Source organism: Pleurodeles waltl, chromosome 6 (assembly GCF_031143425.1).
Source record: "Pleurodeles waltl isolate 20211129_DDA chromosome 6, aPleWal1.hap1.20221129, whole genome shotgun sequence".
Lineage (NCBI taxonomy): Eukaryota > Metazoa > Chordata > Amphibia > Caudata > Salamandridae > Pleurodeles > Pleurodeles waltl.
In genome coordinates this window covers 1206042041-1206062929 of record NC_090445.1, presented here as the reverse complement: position 1 = coordinate 1206062929, position 20889 = coordinate 1206042041, and the positions used below count along the sequence as shown (strand labels likewise).

The 20889-nt window shown below is 42.7% G+C and overlaps 1 protein-coding gene across 1 annotated transcript in view; it reads right to left on the bottom strand.

The window, feature by feature from the left end:
* The window catches only part of SIRT1 (sirtuin 1), a 496870-nt gene that overhangs the window by 424076 nt on the left and 51905 nt on the right, over nt 1–20889 (bottom strand). Inside the window, exon 2 of the mRNA XM_069240513.1 lies at nt 973–1059. Within this exon, the coding sequence (XP_069096614.1) occupies nt 973–1059 (87 nt within the window). The remainder of the gene's footprint in view (nt 1–972; nt 1060–20889) is intronic.

Below are 20889 nucleotides of genomic sequence, written 5' to 3'. Positions count from 1 at the left end.
AGAGAGTCCGACCTGGCCACCTTAAAGATTTAGTCCTGCAGGCCCCCTAGACGGCTCCCAGTGAAATCTATTTATCTGTGAGATACTGCCTGTAAAATCACCAGGAGGTTCAGGAAAGGAGACAGATCCACCTAACTCAGTCTTGCTCAATATTTGACACAACCTTTGGCTAAACAGGTACGTAAAAGCATTCCAGAGGTTTTAGTCAATTGGGACATGGTTCAAAACTCAAGGAAACAAGATGCTTCAAGTATAGCCAAATGGTAAGCGTGCCTTGGTCCAAAAAAAAGAAAAAAAATAATAATATATATATATATATATATATATATATATATATATAACACGACAGGAAGATGGAAAAGTACTGTGGTTTTCTTTGAGATGGAGGGATTAAACATGAGCAGCAATTCAAAGGAATTTAGATGGGTTGATACAACCAGGCTGGACCATTAGTAGGCGCTGATGATTGTTTGCTCATATAGTCTGTTCAGATACAAATACTAACAAAATAATTTTACCCCAAAAAGTGGGCTGTGTTAGAAGATACCCCTCTATTGCAAAGCTCTTTAGTGGAAAACACAAGGTATTCAACATTTCAGTCCTCTTGGTACCAATGCTGCTGTAGCTCTGGAACGTAAAGAAAATGAAACAAAACAACAAGCAGTTTGAAGAAAGAAGAAAAAGAAGAAAAAAAATGAGTACTTACAAAATAACATTTGGTTTAAGAAGAAATGATTCTGCATGAGATAGAAAACGTTTTTTGCCTCACAAACACTGCCCAGAGGCGGCAGTTTCATCTATGAAGCGTCATAGTCACAACCTGCATTAAAGCCAGATTTTCACTCACGCAATCCTACTGTGATAATATTAATTACTTATACTAATGTTGCTAATGATACAGTCTTCATTTTTTTCTATTTGTTGCAATACATTAATTTAAAAGTGATAAGTCTTTGAAAAAAAAAGACATACCTATCCGAGGTCGTGGAGTCCAATCACTTGAACTTGCATGTGAAATACGGTCATCTTCATCACTATCACAAGGAGGAAAACCATTGCCTAGAATATCAGTATTGGGTGGATTGTGTGGGGGGGGGGGGGGGGGGGGGGGGAATAAAAAAAAAAGCGATTCATGATTTCTGGTTTACAGTTGGTCATCATGGGAATGCTTAACATGCAGTCTAACAGCACAGATAAAAAACAAACAATTCTAGGCACTGTAGCACAGATTTAAGACGCTGATACAATTCCAAATAAAGTTGGTAATAAAATGCTCAAAAGCTTATCTAGCAAAAAGAAAAAAGCTGGATGTTTTATTTAGTGAATATGAACATCGACAAGGCTTGCATTTTGTGACAGTCAACTGCACAATCACATAATCCTAATGATTTCACTTACCTCAGTGCGACTATTAACGAACTCAATGGTTCTGGGATTTAGGACTAACTTATTACCTTTTATCGGAGCTTAGATGAAGTTGCAAGTCTGACAATGGTTGATACTATGCAGTGTAATAACAAGCAAGTTGGTATGTCTGAATTTTGCAACCCTGCAGTAATAGGCCCCTTATTAAGAGCTTTCTACCTGTTCCTGCTCAGACAGGTATAGGAGATAATCGTGAACCTTGTGAGTGAGTGGCAGGGTGAAAGCAGCTCAGGCGCAGCCTGCGGACTGGGCATTAAGGGAGGAAGTGAAGCTTTGAAGAGGCCAGTGATATTTAGTGATCATGGCAGCTAAAGCAGTAGGGCACAGCTACAGCTGTGGCATTCTGCCCAGAAACCAGGTGGGATCTTAGTAGCTTCAAAGCACCCAGACTCCAGTAAGTAAGCTCCACTATCCTACCTAGACTATAGCCTCCTTGAAACTCGAGAACTCCTGGCAGGTTAGCATCAAATGCTCCGGACGTACAAAGATGTGCGCTGGAGGTTATTTTATTTTTTTCTACCCCTTCCAGTTTGGCCCATTCATGTGTGACAATGAGGTTCTAGGTGAATGTCCTAATTTGTGGTAACAGCTCAACCCCTGTCAATTAGTGACTTTCAAAGCAAACCGAATAAAAATATTGCTATCACCTGTATTGAAAAGTTTAAAAAAAATAAATTAAAAAAAAACCACACAGATTAATTCTTGGGAATATTTCATATCGGAAACACTAAGTATATCCTCTTTAGATCTATTTTAACAGTCACAAAGGTCTTCAGTCCCATATGCCAGAGCCAGTAACAATTTACTCTAAGGAAGGCATAAAAAAACGACTCAACATAGCTCTGAATACTGTCATTGGCCAATTACTTTATTTGCCCACCTGTGCATCAACAACGCAAACCATGCTGGAATTCGGATTTGTAAAGAATGTTTAGCATGTAAAGTAGCAGTCACTAGTATGTGCAACAAAATTAAGATCACATTACATTACTAAATAATCATAATTGGTCTGAAAAAGAACATGAGAGAGAGAGAGAGAGAGCAGGCAACACAAACCCATGACAAGGAAACTCTGCAATTGAAGGACCAGTGGGAGAAGTCAACGTGATTTAATTTGTTTTACAAAACTGTCAGTAAGTCGGTCCAAATGTAGAACATAAAATCGTTCTCAATAAGCTGTCTCTTCATGCCCGGACATTAATCAACACACATGGCTATGGGAAAAGAATCTTATTACACAAACGTCTCCCATTAAGATTAAAAACTCCTCCATGGTTTGAATCATTTAATAACATTAATTGTAGACTCTTATTACAAGAGTCTATCGTATGCATCCTATGGTGTGTTCCGCTTTCAATTTCGCGAAAAAAACAGATACTACATTCCCTCAATCAATTAAAAAATGTGCACATTAAGAAAGGTTTTTTTTCCTTGAACTGAGAATATTCATAACTAGAATACCAAATTTGTCAAATCCGTTGCCTAATCGGAGCTAAAAATTACAGTAAATAAAAAAGAAACAAAGGTATGCTGACAGGTAGTTAATATGCTGTATGAGCAGTACTTCTATTCCTTTTGTCCAATCAATCAGATCATTTGTAAGGCACACCAATCACTCGTGAGGGTCTCAAGGTGCTAAAGAAGTGGGGGGAGGGGGGTTCTACTGCTCGAACAGCCAAGTATTGAGGTGCCTCCTGAAGGTAAGTAGGTCCTGTATTTGCCACAGGTGATGGGAAGAGTGTTTCACGTCTTGGCAGTGAGGTGGTGGAACGATCTGCCATGGGCAGTCGTTCTCTGGATGCATGGGACGGTGGCGAGCGGTGGGGTGGGGTGTAGAAGGAGAGCCGTCTGTTGAGGTATTGTGGTCCGGTGTTGTGCAGTGCCTTGTGAGCGTGGGTGAGGAACCAACTACCAGGGAACCACTTCACTGTTCATCGTGCACTAACAATAGGAAGACCATTCCCATTCTATGTACTGGCAAAGTTCCATGAGCATAAGAGTTATGGTCTCCCTAAACTCTTACAGTGCATGCAATAACGTATGTAACCATTAAATGTGTTTTCCCAGTTGTACATGTTCGCAAAATATTGTTTCTCTACCTTGCCTGTACCTAACAATCTTTCATTTAATGTAACATGGGCGAAGAACTAGATGCAAGCTTGTATATACAGCATGCCATTAATAAGGAACTGTACGCATCTTAAGAGGGTGAGGGGACCACACTGTTTACTGAACATTTAAAGATGCAAAACTCTATAATACAAAGGCCAAAGACTCTGAATAATCTGTAGGGATGCATCATCGCAACAAAAGAGTTGTTATATAATCACTAGGACTGCCTGCTGTAAATGTTTAATAAATAAAACAATTATTGGTGCCGTCTGATTATTTAGTTAGAAATAATCCATTGAACAAAAATAAAGATCAAATAGTTGCTCCATAACTATGTGGTCAGAATATGCATAACATGCTATGCAGTCAATAGATACACAAACTGTATGAGTCAACATGAAAGACACACACACAATGTATGCCATTACAGTCTTCCTGTTGCCCTCCATGGTGTGTGTTGTACTTCCAGTGCCCATCCTACCTGCCCTTAATGGTCAGCGTGCTGCTCCGGCCCCTTTGCCTCATGCATTCTGTTTTCCATGTGCTGGCCCCTACACCCTCTCTTCTTTCTTCCATGGTTCACTGGTGTGCCCCCCGCTTCCTCCCTCCTGCCCTTCATGGTCTGTTGTGCTGAAACTGACCCTCCTCTATGTCCAGTATGGTGAGGTTGTTGGCCATGTCTCGTCACCCTCTGCACTGTTTATGTGCATGGCCCTGTCCCCTCCCTATTGCTGTTCATGGTATGTTGTGCTCCACTGTCCGTCTGCTTACCATGCATGGTGTATTGTGCTGCTGCAACAACAGACGCCTGCCCTGTAAGGTCAGGTTGGTGTCCGTGCCCACCTCCCTCCTACACTCTATTGTAAGAGTCCATGTCCCTGCGCCACTCCTCCAGCCCTCCGTGGTCCAATGTACTATACATTCCAACAGTTTGAGCTTGGTAAGAGGGATATTTTGAAAAACAATTGGGAGAACTGATTTTCTCCATTGAATGGTATTGAAATAAAGGCGATTTTGGGTGGGCGACTGCTAAAATAAAGCCATTTTGGACTTAAAAACATTGTAAGTCTCTTGCCTGAATTGGGTCTGTATGGTTGTTCTGCCACTGCCTCTACTCTTCTGCCCTCAATGGTCTGTTGTATTGCCACAGCCTCTCTTGCCTGTCCTGCATGGCTGGTTTGTTGCCCCTGCCCCCTTTTTCCTGCCCTCCATTGCCTGTGTGCTGACATTGCCCCTCCCACCTGCCCAGCTGCTGCCTCTGCCTGACCCCTACCCTAAATTGTCCGTGCCCCTGACCCCTGCCAGCAGTGTTCTAACGAACAACTAGATTGCTAACCAGAGTGGCACAGCTGAAGTCTTTTTGATGCAATCAAAGCAGTTGCTTTAGGAATGATAAATGAGCCCCCCCCCCCTTCCCCCAATAGTAATTATGGTTAGTGCTCTTCAAAAACATTTTCTGACTTCGCAAACGGCAACAAAACGCTTTTAAACCATTTGATATATTTTATTTTTAAATTCAGTTCATCACCTCATTATTGGTTGCACTTAGGGGAGAGGACGCAACGTTACAGCCAGAGATGCCGACTCTGCAACTGGGGAACTAGGTCTGAGATTCAACGCTGGCTCAACATCCTGTGATTCTGGGAGAAGCACTTAGTCTCTCCACGCCTAAAACCAAAATGTATGTATGTATCTCTGTGCAATGAATTTAACTGATGCTCATGTAAAGCGCACCAATATCTTCGGCTAAAATCAGCGCTATATAAAACAGCTTATGCACACTTCTGTTGTTGGGCTATACTCCGTGATATTGGTGCTACTTCTGGACTTTCCCCCCCTCTGGTGACCATCTTAAGAAACTTTTCTGTTATGAAGCTCTCTAATTTGAAGTCTTACTCGAGTATACTCAGTAGAAAATGCCTTGTTTCCACTTCCATCCCATCAAGATGGCGTTCAGATGTGCCACACTTCCGGCATAAATTCTGAATGTTAGCACTCTAGGGCCTCATTAGAACACTGTGGAAAAGCTGCTGATGACTAGGGAGTTAACTGGCAGTCTGCTGGTGGTGTTGAAACTGCATGTTTCAGTATGCATTTAGGGATTTTTTTTTAATAAAATACAAGATTAAGATATTTGAAAATTCATTTCAAATGTTGCCTAACTTTTGCTTTCTACAGCACTAACCTTAAATCCTATGACAAAAAACAAACCCCCTGATTTTGTTCCTTTCTGAATGTAATGTTTCAAGTTTTACTAGTATGATTCAATCAAGATGGCTTCAGGTGTGACACACTTCTGTCATAAGTTAAGACTGTCACCACTCTAGTTCTTCTTTATAACACTGAGAGGCTGCAGTAGAATACAGGGTAATCAAATGACAGGCTGCTCCAGGCAGAAGCACATGCTTTACTGAGAATGTCAGATGGCTGAAAAGGGTAGTGTGAATTAACACAAAATATGCTCTAATTTTAGCTTCTGGAGCACCTTCCATAATGTCTATGAGAATCACGAGAAAACAGTTCTCAGAAACAATTTATGAAATCCCAGCAGAAAGGCATAATTTCTCACAGGGTAAAGTCACCTTATAACACTCCACAATTCCTAAAATTAGTATGGTACAACCAAGAAATGATTTATATTTGAACTAAAATTTGCTATCACACTTTATGCATGCTCCTTTTTGGGACCCTCAAAACCGGCCATTCACTACAATGTTTTTAGCAGAGTCCATGTCCCAGAATGCTGTAACGGCTATCACAGCATGTTGCGGACTCTTCTCCCTCCCCCCCCCCCCCCCCCCCCCCCCCCCCCCCCAACATGCCTTTTGGGTGCTGGGTGTGTTCATTCTGCCCCCTTATACATATTTTTTTTATTAATTTACAGGACTCTGGGACCAAGTCCTGAAATGGCTGCCAAAACATTGTTCAGGTCGAAACTAACCAATCTTAATTGACTAGTTCTCTTTATATTGGCCAATCAGACCATATCTGGACAACAACTGTCCAGATACCTATACATTTTGAACCTTAATTTTTAAAAAACTGCTGAACGCATTTCTAACAAAAACACAAATAGCACAATGTGCATACTAAGAACTAGCTTCCTGCTAAATTTGGTGCAATTCCATTCATTGGTTTTGTGAGGTCCTGCCTAAATATTTCTACAGAAACTGTATGAGGGATTTTGCTTTTTAGGACCCCACCTCCTTTGTTTAACTCCACCCCACTTGACAGATGAACCAAAACAAAAAAACAACAAAAAATAATAATATATATATATATATATATATATATATATATATATATATATATATATATATATATATATATATATATATATATATATATATTTAGCAAATTTTTTTGGAAAGTTTCATGGAGGTTTTTCAAACGGGGCCAGTAATTATCAACACAAAAAACACTTTTCTTATGGAACAGCTGACCTAAGAAAATGGTTACATAACAGTAGTTGTGTTGCAGTTTCGAGACTTTTCTGGATTCACATGCTCGGCATTATTCTGCCATTTAACACCACCTAGTGGTTGGGTCCTAAATTGGCATTTTTCTTCCTTTTTGGGTGTCTTTGACCACCCTTTGGTGGTATGTCCGCCCCCTGAGTGAGGTCAAACAGTGCCACAGATGTTCTTATGCACAATCTTCAAAAAATATATTTTTTGTTTTCCCCTTTGTGGTAGTATACTCCATTCATTTTTCAGGCTCTTCCCCGCTGTCTGCGCCATTTGCCGCTTCTGGGAAGGCAGGTGAGTGGCATGTGAATTCAGAAAACTCTTCAAGCTGCAAAACTGCTCCTACTGGTAAGTAACCAATAATTTTGCATCATAAATCAGTTTCTGGATTCACATGCTGTGGATAAGTTTATGTAGCAGTATCCACTGGTGAGGGTTGGTTTGGATGACATGAGCAAGTGTTGACAAAAGGGTTTTATAGTATTTTGTCCCACCTGTGCTTTTTTTGTTCATCTGAATGTCCACACAATGTTTTGCAAAGATGTGTGGTGATGTCCATGTCGTTGCTGTGCATATGGCGTCCATGGGTACGTTTGCGAGGATTGCTAATATAGGTCCCTTTTTCCTTGTAGAGTGGGCTTTTGGTTGTGCTGGTAATTCTATTCCCGCTGTAGAACAATATGCGTGTATTGTTTCTGTAATCCTTCTGGCGATTGTCCCTTTGGTAACAGGTTTGCCTCCGATCCCTTTGGCAAACAAGGCACATAAGTGGTTCCCTTTGAGGAGCCCCTTTGTTTCTTTTAAGTAGAAAATCAAGACCCTTCTTACATCTAGAGTGTGTAGCCCTCTTATTTCTGTCTTTGGTTCTTTAAAGAATGCAGGCAACTGAATGCTTTGATTGACATGAAAGTTGGTGACAATCTTAGGCAGGAACTCTGGATTAGTCCTCAGAACTACTTTAACTTTACCCTTGTGTATTTGTAGGTAGGGTTCCTATATTGCGAGAGCTTGCAGCTTGCACACTGTGCGTAGCGATGTGATTGCAATCAGAAAGGCTGTTTTTAGTGTGACTGATTTTAGGTCTGACCTGTGCGTAGGTTGGAAGGGTGTACCCATAAGTTGTGTAAGCGCTGTATTCAGGTTCCAGTGTTGCTGGTACTGCTCTTCGTGGAAGCAATCTGTGTTGTCCCCTCTAGGAAACTTTTTACAACAGGTGTTATGAAGAAGCTCCTTTGCTGTTCCTCTGGTGTATGCTACTATCTCTGCTAACTATCTTGAAAGATGAATGGTGTAACCAATTATTTAGCAGGTGAGTTATTATGTTGAAACAGTCCTTTGTTTTGTTCACAATTTTATACAACCATTTGATCTGCACCAGTGTACAAATATTTTACATTTAACAGCGTAGCACTTTCTGTTGGTAGCTTTCCTTGCTTCCTCAATGATCTCCATTATCCTGGGTAGAAGACTGAGGTGTCTAAATTCTAGCTAATAGGGAACCATGCAGCTGAGTTCAGGGTTGCTGGCTCTTGGTGGTACACTCTTCCCCTTATGTATTGTCAGCAGACCTCGTTCTGCTTTGATCACCATCATTTGACACTTGGACATCTCCAACAGGTCCGAGTACCTGGTCTGTCTGGCCCACTGTGGTGCTATGAGGATGAGTTTTGCCCTAGGTTGTCTGGCTTTCGCCATTACCTTTGGAATCAGGGGGAACTGGGGGAAAAGGAGTATTGTATTGTAATAGTGTTTATATAGCGCTTACTACCCCTGACGAAGCGTCGGAGCGCTTTTCGGAGAGTAGGAATAGTATAGGTAGTATAGGGAAATAGGAGTTCATTTTTTTTATTTTTTTGAGTTAATTTGAGCAGAGGATAAGCGAGCTTATTAGTTGGATTGACTAGAGTAATGGAGGGATAAAGGAGGGAAGAATCCAGAAGTGTTAAGTGGGAGTTTGTAGTAATAGGATGAGACTTGGGATGAATAAAGGAGAGATGAAGGTGGGAAGAGCCTGTGGAAAGTGTTAGGAGATCATAGTAGCAGGAGGGGATTTGGTGGAGTCAAAAGGTGAGATAAATGAGGGAGAATTTAGTAGGGTTGTTTAGGAGCTCATGGTAGTAAAGTGAGGTTTGGGTGAGCTAGATGTGGAAGAGGAAGGAAGGGCTTAGGCAGGGTTATTTTGGGGATGAAAGTAGTAGAATGGGTTTCGGTGGGTTTGGGATGAGTCAGAGTGGGGATGGAGGATAGATTGATAGAGGCATGACATATGGTGATGGGTAGACAAAGTAAAGCTTACAAGAGAGTACATTTATATTATTTGTATTTCTAATTATATATATATATATATATATATATATATATATAATATATATATATATATATATATATATAATACACACTTTTTTAATTATTCTTTTTATTTTAAAATATGTATTTTATTACTTTGAAACTTATTTATAATCTGAATGTTAGATTTTATTTTATTTATACAACACATTCATATACACATACATATTTAATTGTGAATAAATATACATTTGTTAAACAGATTTAAAGAGTATGTGTGCGATTTATTGTTATGACATAGTAGCAATACTTATTTCCTAAATAACTATACGTCTAGAATATACACATATTCAGAGTAAAAATATTTATCAACACCGGAATATGCAGTCCATTGCTGTTTGATTATGGTTTTTATGAAGGAAAGAGCCAACTCTTGAGTAGTCTTCTTTAGGCAAGATAGTTATCCGTGGATCTTATATTTGGGGGTAATGAATTCTGTAGTTTGGCTGCTTGAACAGAGAAGGATGTACCACCTCTAGTCTTTTTCTTGTATGGTGGTGTTCTAAGGCAGGGGGCCAATCTTGAGCGGAGGTTTCTTTGTTGAATGTATTTGGTTATTTTGTTTCTGATAAAAAGTAGTCCTGTTCCATGGTATAGCTTTGTGGGTGATACAAACCAGCTTGAAGGAGGATCTTCTAGCAACGGGTAACCAGTGTAGAGCTCTCAAGGCAGGGGAGATGTGGGCTCGTGGCTTTACATGTAATAGTAGCCTGGCAACAGAATTTTGAATACGTTGTAGTTTTTTCATAATATATAGAGATTATCTGTGGTAGAGGCCATTGGCATAATCCAGTTTGGATACTTGTAGGAGGCTGGACTGGCTTGTAGTGAGTACCAAGGGGTACTTGCACCTTGCACCAGGCCCAGTTATCCCTTATTAGTGTATAGGGTGTCTAGCAGCTTAGGCTGATAGATAATGGTAGCTTAGCAGAGCAGCTTAGGCTGAACTAGGAGACGTGTGAAGCTACTACAGTACCACTTAGTGTCATATGCACAATATCAAAGAAAACACAATACACAGTTATACTAAAAATAAAGGTACTTTATTTTTATGACAATATGCCAAAGTATCTTAGAGTGTACCCTCAGTGAGAGGATAGGAAATATACACAAGATATATATACACAATAGCAAAAATATGCAGTATAGTCTTAGAAAACAGTGCAAACAATGTATAGTTACAATAGGATGCAATGGGGAAACATAGGGATAGGGGCAACACAAACCATATACTCCAAAAGTGGAATGTGAACCACGAATGGACCCCAAACCTATGTGACCTTGTAGAGGGTCGCTGGGACTATTAGAAAATAGTGAGAGTTAGAAAAATAACCCTCCCCAAGACCCTGAAAAGTGAGTGCAAAGTGCACTAAAGTTCCCCTAAGGACAAAATAGTCGTGTTAGGGGGAAAATGCAAGGAAAACACAAATCAGCAATGCAACAACGATGGATTCCTGACTGAGGGTACCTGTGGAACAAGGGGACCAAGTCCAAAAGTCACAAGCAGCTCGGAGATGGGCAGATGCCCAAGAAATGCCAGCGGTTGGTGCAAAGAAGCTCTTACTAGGCTGAAGAACTGTGAATACTGCAGGAACGACAAGGGCTAGAGACTTCCCCTTTGGAGGATGGATCCCCCACGCCTTGGAGAGTCGTGCAGAAGTGTTTTCCCGCCGGATGGACGCCAACAAGCCTTGCTACACGCAAATCATGCGTTTGGCGTTTTTGGACGCTGCTGGGGCCCAGGAGGGACCAGGAGGTCGCAAATTGGACCTGCAGAGAGAGGGGACGTCGAGCAAGACAAAGAGCCCTCACTGAAGCAGGTAGCACCCGGAGAAGTGCCAGAAAGAGGCACTACGAGGATGCGTGAAACGGTGCTCGCCGAAGTTGCACAAAGGAGACCCACGTCGCCGGAGACCAACTTAGAAAGTCGTGCAATGCAGGTTAGAGTGCCGTGGACCCAGGCTTGGCTGTGCACGAAGGATTTCCGCCGGAAGTGCACAGGGGCCGGAGTAGCTTGCAAAGTCGCGGTTCCCAGCAATGCAGCCCAGCGAGGTGAGGCAAGGACTTACCTCCACCAAACTTGGGCTGAAGAGTCACTGGACTGTGGGGGTCACTTGGACGGTGTCGCTGGATTCGAGGGACCTCGCTCGTCGTGCTGAGAGGAGACCCAAGGGACCGGTAATGCAGCTTTTTGGTGCCTGCGGTTGCAGGGGGAAGATTCCGTCGACCCACGGGAGATTTCTTCGGAGCTTCTGGTGCAGAGAGGAGGCAGACTACCCCCACAGCATGCACAAGCAGGAAAACAGTCGAGAAGGCGGCAGGATCAGCGTTACCGAGTTGCAGTAGTCGTCTTTGCTACTATGTTGCAGGTTTGCAGGCTTCCAGCGCGGTCAGCGGTCGATTCCTTATCAGAAGGTGAAGAGGGAGATGCAGAGGAACTCGGCTGAGCTCATGCATTCGTTATCTAAAGTTTCCCCAGAGACAGAGACCCTAAATAGCCAGAAAAGAGGGTTTGGCTACCTAGGAGAGAGGAAAGGCTACTAACACCTGAAGGAGCCTATCACAAGGAGTCTCTGACGTCACCTGGTGGCACTGGCCACTCAGAGCAGTCCAGTGTGCCAGCAGCACCTCTGTTTCCAAGATGGCAGAGGTCTGGAGCACACTGGAGGAGCTCTGGACACCTCCCAGGGGAGGTGCAGGTCAGGGGAGTGGTCACTCCCCTTTCCTTTGTCCAGTTTCGCGCCAGAGCAGGGGCTAAGGGGTCCCTGAACCGGTGTAGACTGGCTTATGCAGAATTGGGCACATCTGTGCCCAACAAAGCATTTCCAGAGGCTGGGGGAGGCTACTCCTCCCCTGCCTTCACACCATTTTCCAAAGGGAGAGGGTGTCACACCCTCTCTCAGAGGAAGTTCTTTGTTCTGCCATCCTGGGCCAGGCCTGGCTGGACCCCAGGAGGGCAGCTGCCTGTCTGAGGGGTTGGCAGCAGCAGCAGCTGCAGAGAAACCCCAGGAAGGGCAGTCTGGCAGTACCAGGGTCTGTGCTACAGACCACTGGGATCATGGAATTGTACCAACAATGCCAGGATGGCATAGAGGGGGCAATTCCATGATCATAGACATGTTACATGGCCATATTCGGAGTTACCATGGTGAAGCCACATATAGGTAGTGACCTATATGTAGTGCACGCGTGTAATGGTGTCCCCGCACTCACAAAGTTCAGTGAATTGGCTCTGAACAATGTGGGGGCACCTTGGCTAGTGCCAGGGTGCCCTCACACTAAGTAACTTTGCACCTAACCTTTACCAGGTAAAGGTTAGACATATAGGTGACTTATAAGTTACTTAAGTGCAGTGTAAAATGGCTGTGAAATAACGTGGACGTTATTTCACTCAGGCTGCAGTGGCAGGCCTGTGTAAGAATTGTCAGAGCTCCCTATGGGTGGCAAAAGAAATGCTGCAGCCCATAGGGATCTCCTGGAACCCCAATACCCTGGGTACCTCAGTACCATATACTAGGGAATTATAAGGGTGTTCCAGTAAGCCAATGTAAATTGGTAAAAATGGTCACTAGCCTGTCAGTGACAATTTGGAAAGAAATGAGAGAGCATAACCACTGAGGTTCTGATTAGCAGAGCCTCAGTGAGACAGTTAGTCACTACACAGGTAACACATTCAGGCACACTTATGAGCACTGGGGCCCTGGGTTACCAGGGTCCCAGTGACACATACAACTAAAACAACATATATACAGTGAAAAATGGGGGTAACATGCCAGGCAAGATGGTACTTTCCTACAATACTATAAGAGAGATATTAGCCTACCCCTTGTGTAGAAATCAGAGGTGGGAGAAGATGTGTCGCAGTCTTCAAGGTAATGAAGCTTGTTCATGCTAATTTGTCCACTTGGGCATTCATTGGTAATTTGGAGTCCATGGTAATTCCAAGGTTTTTAACTTCCTCGGATAATTGAGGAGGTGGTCCGAGATAGTCAGGCCAGGCGCACAGTGGGTCATAATTCTTCCAGTCACCACATAAGAGTATTTCCGTTTTGGAGGTATTAGTTTGAGATGGCTCCAAGTCATCCACTGAGCAACAGCTCTGAGAAAAAGGAAGATTTGTGAGTTTTCAGTGTCTTTTGGGCATTCCAATTTAAGTAGTATTTGTGTGTCATTAGCTTAGTTGTAGCATGCGAGTTGAAAATCATTGATCAGTTCTGGTAATTATATCATGTAGATGTTGAAAAGCAAAGGTGAGATGACTGATCCTTGGGGGAACCCCTGCTTTTGTGAGGTAGGGTTTGGACAAGAAGGGGGAGAATAGATATTAGTTCTGTTTTGAAGCTAGGATGTAGTCAAGTCTAGAGCAGTCCTTTCTATGCCTGCTTTGTGGAGTCTTTGAATTAGGGTGTCATGGTCAACCATGTCAAAGGCAGCCGAGAGGTCCAAGAGATGAAGTGCAGCAACTCCACTGCGGTCAACTGTGCTTTTAAGATCATCCCAGATTGCTATGAGTGCTGATTCAGTGCCTCTTCCTTAACGGAATCCAGTTTGGTAGTCTGAAAGTATGGAATTGTCTTTAATGACTTGTGACATCTGGGTGAATGCTGCTCTTTCTATCAGTTTGCCCAGGAAAGGTCCATTTGTGATTGGCCTGTAGTTGTTGGGGTCCTGCAGGTCTAAGTTTGTTTTCTTTAATAACGGACTTATGTATGCCTTTTTCAGGGCTTCAGGAAAAGTTCCTGTAGCTAAAGAGTGGTTGAAGATTCTTCTTGCGGGTGTGGCAGCAGAAGTAGAAAAAAAGGATGTTCTTGAAGATTTGCGGTGGACAAGGGTCAGAAGGGCACCTGGAAGGCCTGCTTGCTTTGACCAAATCCATAAATTCACCTTGTGATTGGTTTGAAGGACTGTAGTGGCTGGGGTGGTTTATTCTTAGAGGGGATTTTAGGAAAGGGGTTGTTGCTGATGGTTTTCTTCTGTTTTAAATAGTAGTCCAATGTGTCTGCCTTGGTTTTGTAATGAGTTGCCAGTTTGTTTGTGAAATCTTGAGTAGTGGGATGAGCATGTGGATCATAATGTAAGGCTCTAAATTGTGCAATGGATAAGAAGCAGGTGAAAGGATGTTACTGTGTTGGGGCGCTTGTGGTAGATGTTTGTGAAGAGTGAGTGTAGGGGTGAAGATGGGTCTGGATTTGTATTCTTTGTGTAATCATGAGGATGGGAGTGGGTACGACGGACAGTACAGTGAAAGTTTGTGTTACTTTGATGTGCTGATGTGTGTGGTCTGTATTGTTTTTGTGGAATAGTGAGAGGGGATTATAGATGTAGTGGTTTTCTGTGAAGGATTTCTATGCGAGTTAGTGCTGGTGAGTGGTATTGGGAGTATTACAGGGGGTATTGCAAATCTCCATGAGCAGTTTGACAGTGCATTCCCCTCTGACAGGAGTTGCTGAAACCTGGATGTGAACTGCTGGCGTTCTGCATTCTTTGGTGTTGAGCACAGGTCTACTGTTGCTCTCCCTCATGCATTGAACACTCTCCAGTGATTGCTGTTTTAGTTCCCATTTGTGGGAACTAATTTATCTGCCCGCCTCTGTTTTCCTCTCCTTTTAGTTGGACAGTCTGTAATGTAATGTTTTTGTTTGCGCAGTATCATATCTTGAGCTAGTCAGCTCAGCGTGCAAGACTGTTCCTCCCAGTTTGTTCAGATATAACATGGTTGTTTTGTCTGTATTAAAGTATTCCAAGCACACTTAACATGTCAAATAGTCTTAAGAGCAAAGAACAGTGTCTTCAACTCCAGATGTTTATGTGCTTCAGTGCATCCGTATTGTTCCACTGTCCCTGCACCTTCAATTTATTCATGTGTGCTGTGCTCCCCACCCCTTGAGGGATGAATCTGTTGCGATGGTCACTATCAGAGTAGGAGTTTTGAATGGTCTCCTTAATGTAATGTTTTTTGATTGCCACCATTGTATCTCCTTTTGAACCTTTGTTGTGACAACCACTAGGTCTTACCAACTCCTGGTGGACTGTGACCATTTGCTGCAAAGCCATTCTTGGGGGGGGGGGATTGGGGGGGGGGGAAGATAAGGGAGGGACTAGTTATTGGTGCTACTTTTGGACTTTCCCCCCCCTCTGGTGACCATCTTAAGAAACTTTTCTGTTATGAAGCTCTCTAATTTGCAGTCTTACTCGAGTATACTCAGTAGAAAATGCCTTGTTTCCACTTCCATCCCATCAAGATGGGGCGTTCAGATGTGCCACACTTCCGGCATAAATTCTGAATGTTAGCACTCTAGGGCCTCATTAGAACACTGTGGAAAAGCTGCTGATGACTAGGGAGTTAACTGGCAGTCTGCTGGTGGTGTTGAAACTGCATGTTTCAGTATGCATTTAGGGATTTTTTTTTTATAAAATACAAGATTAAGATATTTGAAAATTCATTTCAAATGTTGCCTAACTTTTGCTTTCTACAGCACTAACCTTAAATCCTATGACAAAAAACAAACCCCCTGATTTTGTTCCTTTCTGAATGTAATGATTCAAGTTAACAGAGTTATTAGTGGTATGCATGATGCAAACATGCCTATCAGTTTCTTACCAGTCCTCACGATCTGAGACTGTCCCTTCTAGTAAAGGTGAGCTTGCTCTGCCATCATCCTAACACTTTTCTGAACTGGTACGCTCGTGCTGTACATAGGAACACCTTTATTTGTTCTGGTTGTGTTGATGACTTTGTGGTTTATGGATTAACATAGGTGTTACAATGTTGAAATTACAATTTGAATGTCCCTTTTGCAATTTGTTTTTGTCCCTGCCTTCACCAGCCAGTCATCTTTCAGTATATGTGCAATTGCCTTCCTTCGAGGGTACGCTGTGACTGCTGCACGGCATTTTGCAAACCCCGTTGGTGCAGACTTTATTCCGAATGGTGGTATTCTGAACTGGCACTGTACTTTTTCCAGTACAAATCTTAGTTATTTTTTGTGGCACATATTGATAGGGATTTGTAGGTAGGTATCCTTTAGGCACTGTAGCGCCCTGACAACCCCATCCCCACCCCCACCCCCCAGAAGTGGTATCACTTCCTGTAGAGTTGGCATTCTGAATTGGCGTGTGCAGATAAACTTGTTTATGAATTGGAGAATCAAGATTGGTCTTAGGGTGAGATCTTGTTTTGGTACTAGGAAGTATGGTGAATAGTCACCTTGGTTTCTCTCTTCCGAGTACCATTTCTATGGCGCTCTTTCACAAGAGTTCCTTTTCCTCTTTTCTGAGTTTTGCTATTTCATGCCCTAGAAATTTCTTTGGTTTTGGAGGCATTTGAAGTGGTTTCTTGACCAGTTATATGCACTGTGACGCAGCACGTTTAGAATCAAATTGTTGGTGATCTTTCCTTACTCCTGTGGATAGCCCTCTATCCTCCCCCCCCCCCTCCCTCCCCACTAGTGTTTTGTGGAGTTCAATGCCTGTGAGCGTTGGTCTGAGGGATAGGTTTCCACCTCACCGGAAAGATTCTCTGTACTGCAGGGTGTCCATAGCTTCAGCGGTCTCCCTGACCTCCTTAATTTGCTGAAAGGACTCATCAACTGCCTTCCCAAGTAGGGAATCTCCTGTGAAGGGTTTGTTGATGATAGATGCCTGAACCTCTGGTTTAAATACGGATCTACATAACCAGGGATGTCTCCTTAGGGGTGGTCCAGTGCACATCTGCCTGCTGGCAGTATCTGCTGCATCTAGGGCTGAATTTAATTAAGTGTTGGTCACATTTTGCCCTTTTTGCACAACTGCTTTTGCTCTTTTCCTGTATTCCTCAGGGAGGTGTTGCACGAGAGATTCAAATTCATCCCATTGTCTGCTAGTCTCTCCATTTACCTACCCAACAAATCCAGCCTCTTGCTTTCTGTTGGACCTGGCCCTTTTTGCAGGGTCATTGCTAAACTTCTTCCTCCTATTATTTTTTACCAGTTTGTTGGCTCTGGCACTAACCAGTGCTAAAGTGCACCTGCTGTCGGTGTAAATTATATTGGTTTATCCATGATTGGCATATTTGATTTACCAGTAAGTCCCTAGTAAAGCACACTAGAGGTGTCTAGGGCCCATAAACTAAATGCTACTAGTGGGCCTGCAACATTGAATGTGCCACCCACATGAGTAGCCCTGTAAACAGGTCTCAACCCCACCCACCCCCCCACCTGAAGGCTTCCTTGCCTTGATCTAAAATGCTGTGCAGCATTGGTTCCCCTTTTTAGTAGGCATTAAGAGTTTCCAACAAGAAAAATGAGTTTCCTTTCTACGCCTCTAGCTGTACCCTGTGTGTTTCAGCAGCCCTCCTGATGATTTTATTAGACATCACAAGGTCATCAGGTGGTGATGCTCTAGGGCAGAGGTCTTCAAACTGGGGGGCCTCAAGTGATCCCAGGGGGGGCCCCAGACTCTGGCCAAAATAAATATTATACAGATAACAGGCCTTTATTTTAAGCAGAAGCACATTTTTGCAGTTTTAAAAAGGTAACAGTGCTTAACTGCAATATTTAAATAGGTTTAGACATATTTAAACATTGCCATGTTTATAAAATAATTGTGAAAAATTCTGAGGGGGGGCCCAATGATTTTTATTTTTCAACTGGGGGGGCGCAGCATTAAAAAGTTTGGAGACCTCTGCTCTAGGGGTAATTCTCCACCTCCTCTTCGGGGTGTGCATTTCAAGGTCAACTCAACTCAGGTCGATTCATTGTCAAACCCTGTTCATGTTTCCAGGTTCCTCTGGCTCACAGAACTCCTCTTCGAGTTTCTCCTCATGGGGCTCAGATGTTGCTGGTGCCTTTAAGGTAGAAGATTTCGGAGTAATTTGATAAACTTCAAGGAGTCTATAACCTCCTTCCTTTGCAGCTGTGCCACCACTTCTGCCTCAAGCTTTCTTTTTTTCCTACTGAACTCCTGAGCCATCTGTTAAGCATAGATGACGGCCTCTTTATCACCACTGATGGTTCTGTCATCTTCGAAGGCTTGCTCTTTTCCCCTTGTGCTCTCTAGAGCATATGGAACAGTCAAGATCTTTTACATCTTGCCTGAATCAGTATCCCTGGACTGGGATTCGTGGACATCTTTTGCATTCGGCAGGTCAATGCTTTTTGTCAGTGCAGAAGCTGCCTACTGGTGTATCTTTTCAGATGTTTTATTCTATAGGCCTTGCTAGATTTTCTTTTCAGCGTTGCGTGTTACTTTTCGCAGCCAGTTTTGTCTCTGCATCAATGTAGAGAGGATCTCAATGTCGAAACCTCAGTGGGCTATCTCTGACTCCTCTACATTGTTGTCACTAGCCCTTTGCAGAGTTCTGCAGGGCCTTCCTGCCTTGCTTCTGCTGGTCCCACCATGGCAGAACTCTAGCCTCTGTCTCCTGTGTATCGTCAAGTTTTCTGGGACGAAGAGCAGACTTCACACTCTTTCGGAGTGGGGCAGATTGTTTTGGATTGGAGAGGGGTGGATTGGACTGGAGAGGGGCGGCGTGGGTTAAGGAGGGGTGAATTAAGGTGGAGTGGGGTGCACTGTACTGGGGCAGCTGGTTATGGATTGTAGTGGAGCAGACTTTTGTTTGGAGAAGAGCAGATTTTTTAGACTGCAGTGGGACAGATCCTTCTGGACTGGAGTAAGGCAAACTGCTTGGATTTGGAGTGGGACTGGAATGGTGTGCATTGCAGTAGGACACACTGTTTTGAATTGGAGTGGGGCAGACTGAAATGAGAGCAGAATGGATTGGTGTGTACTGCACAATTGTGTTAAAGAACAATTTCAGAAATTACACATAAGAAAGAAAAAATTACATTTTGCAAAATTTAAATCAAGATCATTTTCATCTTTTGAGAACAGCCCCCGCGAGCAAAAAACAAAACATTAGTGCAGATGGAGAAAAGACTAATTGGCAAAATAAAAGAAAACAGTTCACAATAGAAAATAAAACTCTGCAATTTTGTTTATCCTGCTGGGCTCGTTTTTGCCAGTCACGTGCCTTTTGTTTGCAGGGCCCTAGAAGTACCTCAATCACATCGGAAGCAGCGGATAGGCATTTATTAAGCTGTATCAATTAGTGCTTGGTCCTTGCTCCACACGCAAGAATGAAAATAATGCTTGGACTGTAGTGACGAATACACGGAGAGTGTCACTCAAGCCAACTGAGTGCTAACCAGTGGGCGGGCCGCAAGCCTTTTTTTTTTTTTTTTTTTTTTTTTTTTTAAACTTAACAAGCTAGAGCCTAAAAAGCACAATTTGCAGACCAAAAATCTAGCTTCCTGACAAACTTGATGTAGTTCTGTTCAACAGTTTTTGCCGCAGTCTTTTCTAAAGAAGTCTATGGAAAAATTCATGGGGGGGGGTGGAGGGGATTACATTTTGGGATCCCTTCCCTCCCCCCCTCCTCAGCCCCTCACTAGACATATCACCCCAAAAACTTTCCAGAAGGAAGCCGAGGTGGATGTACTTTTTGTTTGGAAAGGTTTGAGAAGATTAATGGAACAGGGCCAAAGTTATCAAAAAATCAAAAACACTGTCAAAAAAAAAAAAAAAGCAGACCTAACTATAGTTACCTACTGATGAAAGCCACTAGGATATATTTTACCCATTGACAAACACCAGTAGACCGTTATAGTTCGGATCTTCTTTCTATACACTTTTTTATTTTATTTTTTTAAACTTGCCTATATCTTTTCTGTGTGACTGATCTTCACGAAATTTTCCAAGTAAGAGTCAAGTTGGGTCTCATTGTACATGGAATAAACAAACATTTGCTTACTTCTGTAAAGTAACCAACTGTCTTTTCGCTGAAGTTCCACCTTGTGAAGTTATCTGATGGAGACACTCAAGGATCAATCACATTGGCCAAGTTATAGAATAACAAGGTCACTGAAGACATTTAGGCAGCTGAAGTGTATGAGATGCACTGTACATTTACTCAACGAAGTGGAACTAACTAATTAACCAGTAGAAAGTACTCCAGTTAGGTAGACATTCTGAGCAAAATGCTGGGCTCTTCTTTGATAAACACGTGAAGAAGTATTCATTCTATCACGATGCCACAAAAATTAAGCCTCAACAGGAAGAATTTACAGAGATAAACAAAGCAGGTGCCCAAGTTGAAGCTCCACTTCTGCAAAGTATATATCATCCATATTTCTTGCACATGGTGAAGGCAATTAAAGTGCTTTTTCTGCATTGGGTGGTTATAAGGGGTTGACTGCAGGAGCTGACCACAGTCCAGGGCACCCTGCTGCCCATGGCCCAAGGCACTGCATGGCGAGGAGTTGGGTGGTTAAAGAGGGAGACAGTGCATGGTCCGAGGTTGGATTAACCTATAGTAATTAATTACTTTAACATTCAAAGAAAAACAAATTCTTTGAAAAAAACAAAGCTTACAGCGAAGTTATAGTTAGGAAATAGATTTTATAAAACTAAAGAAATTCACTTAAAACAAGCATTTGCAATGCAATGGGTCTCATGACTGACTGAGTTAGAGCGATTAGTGTCTTAAAGAACTGGACTTTTC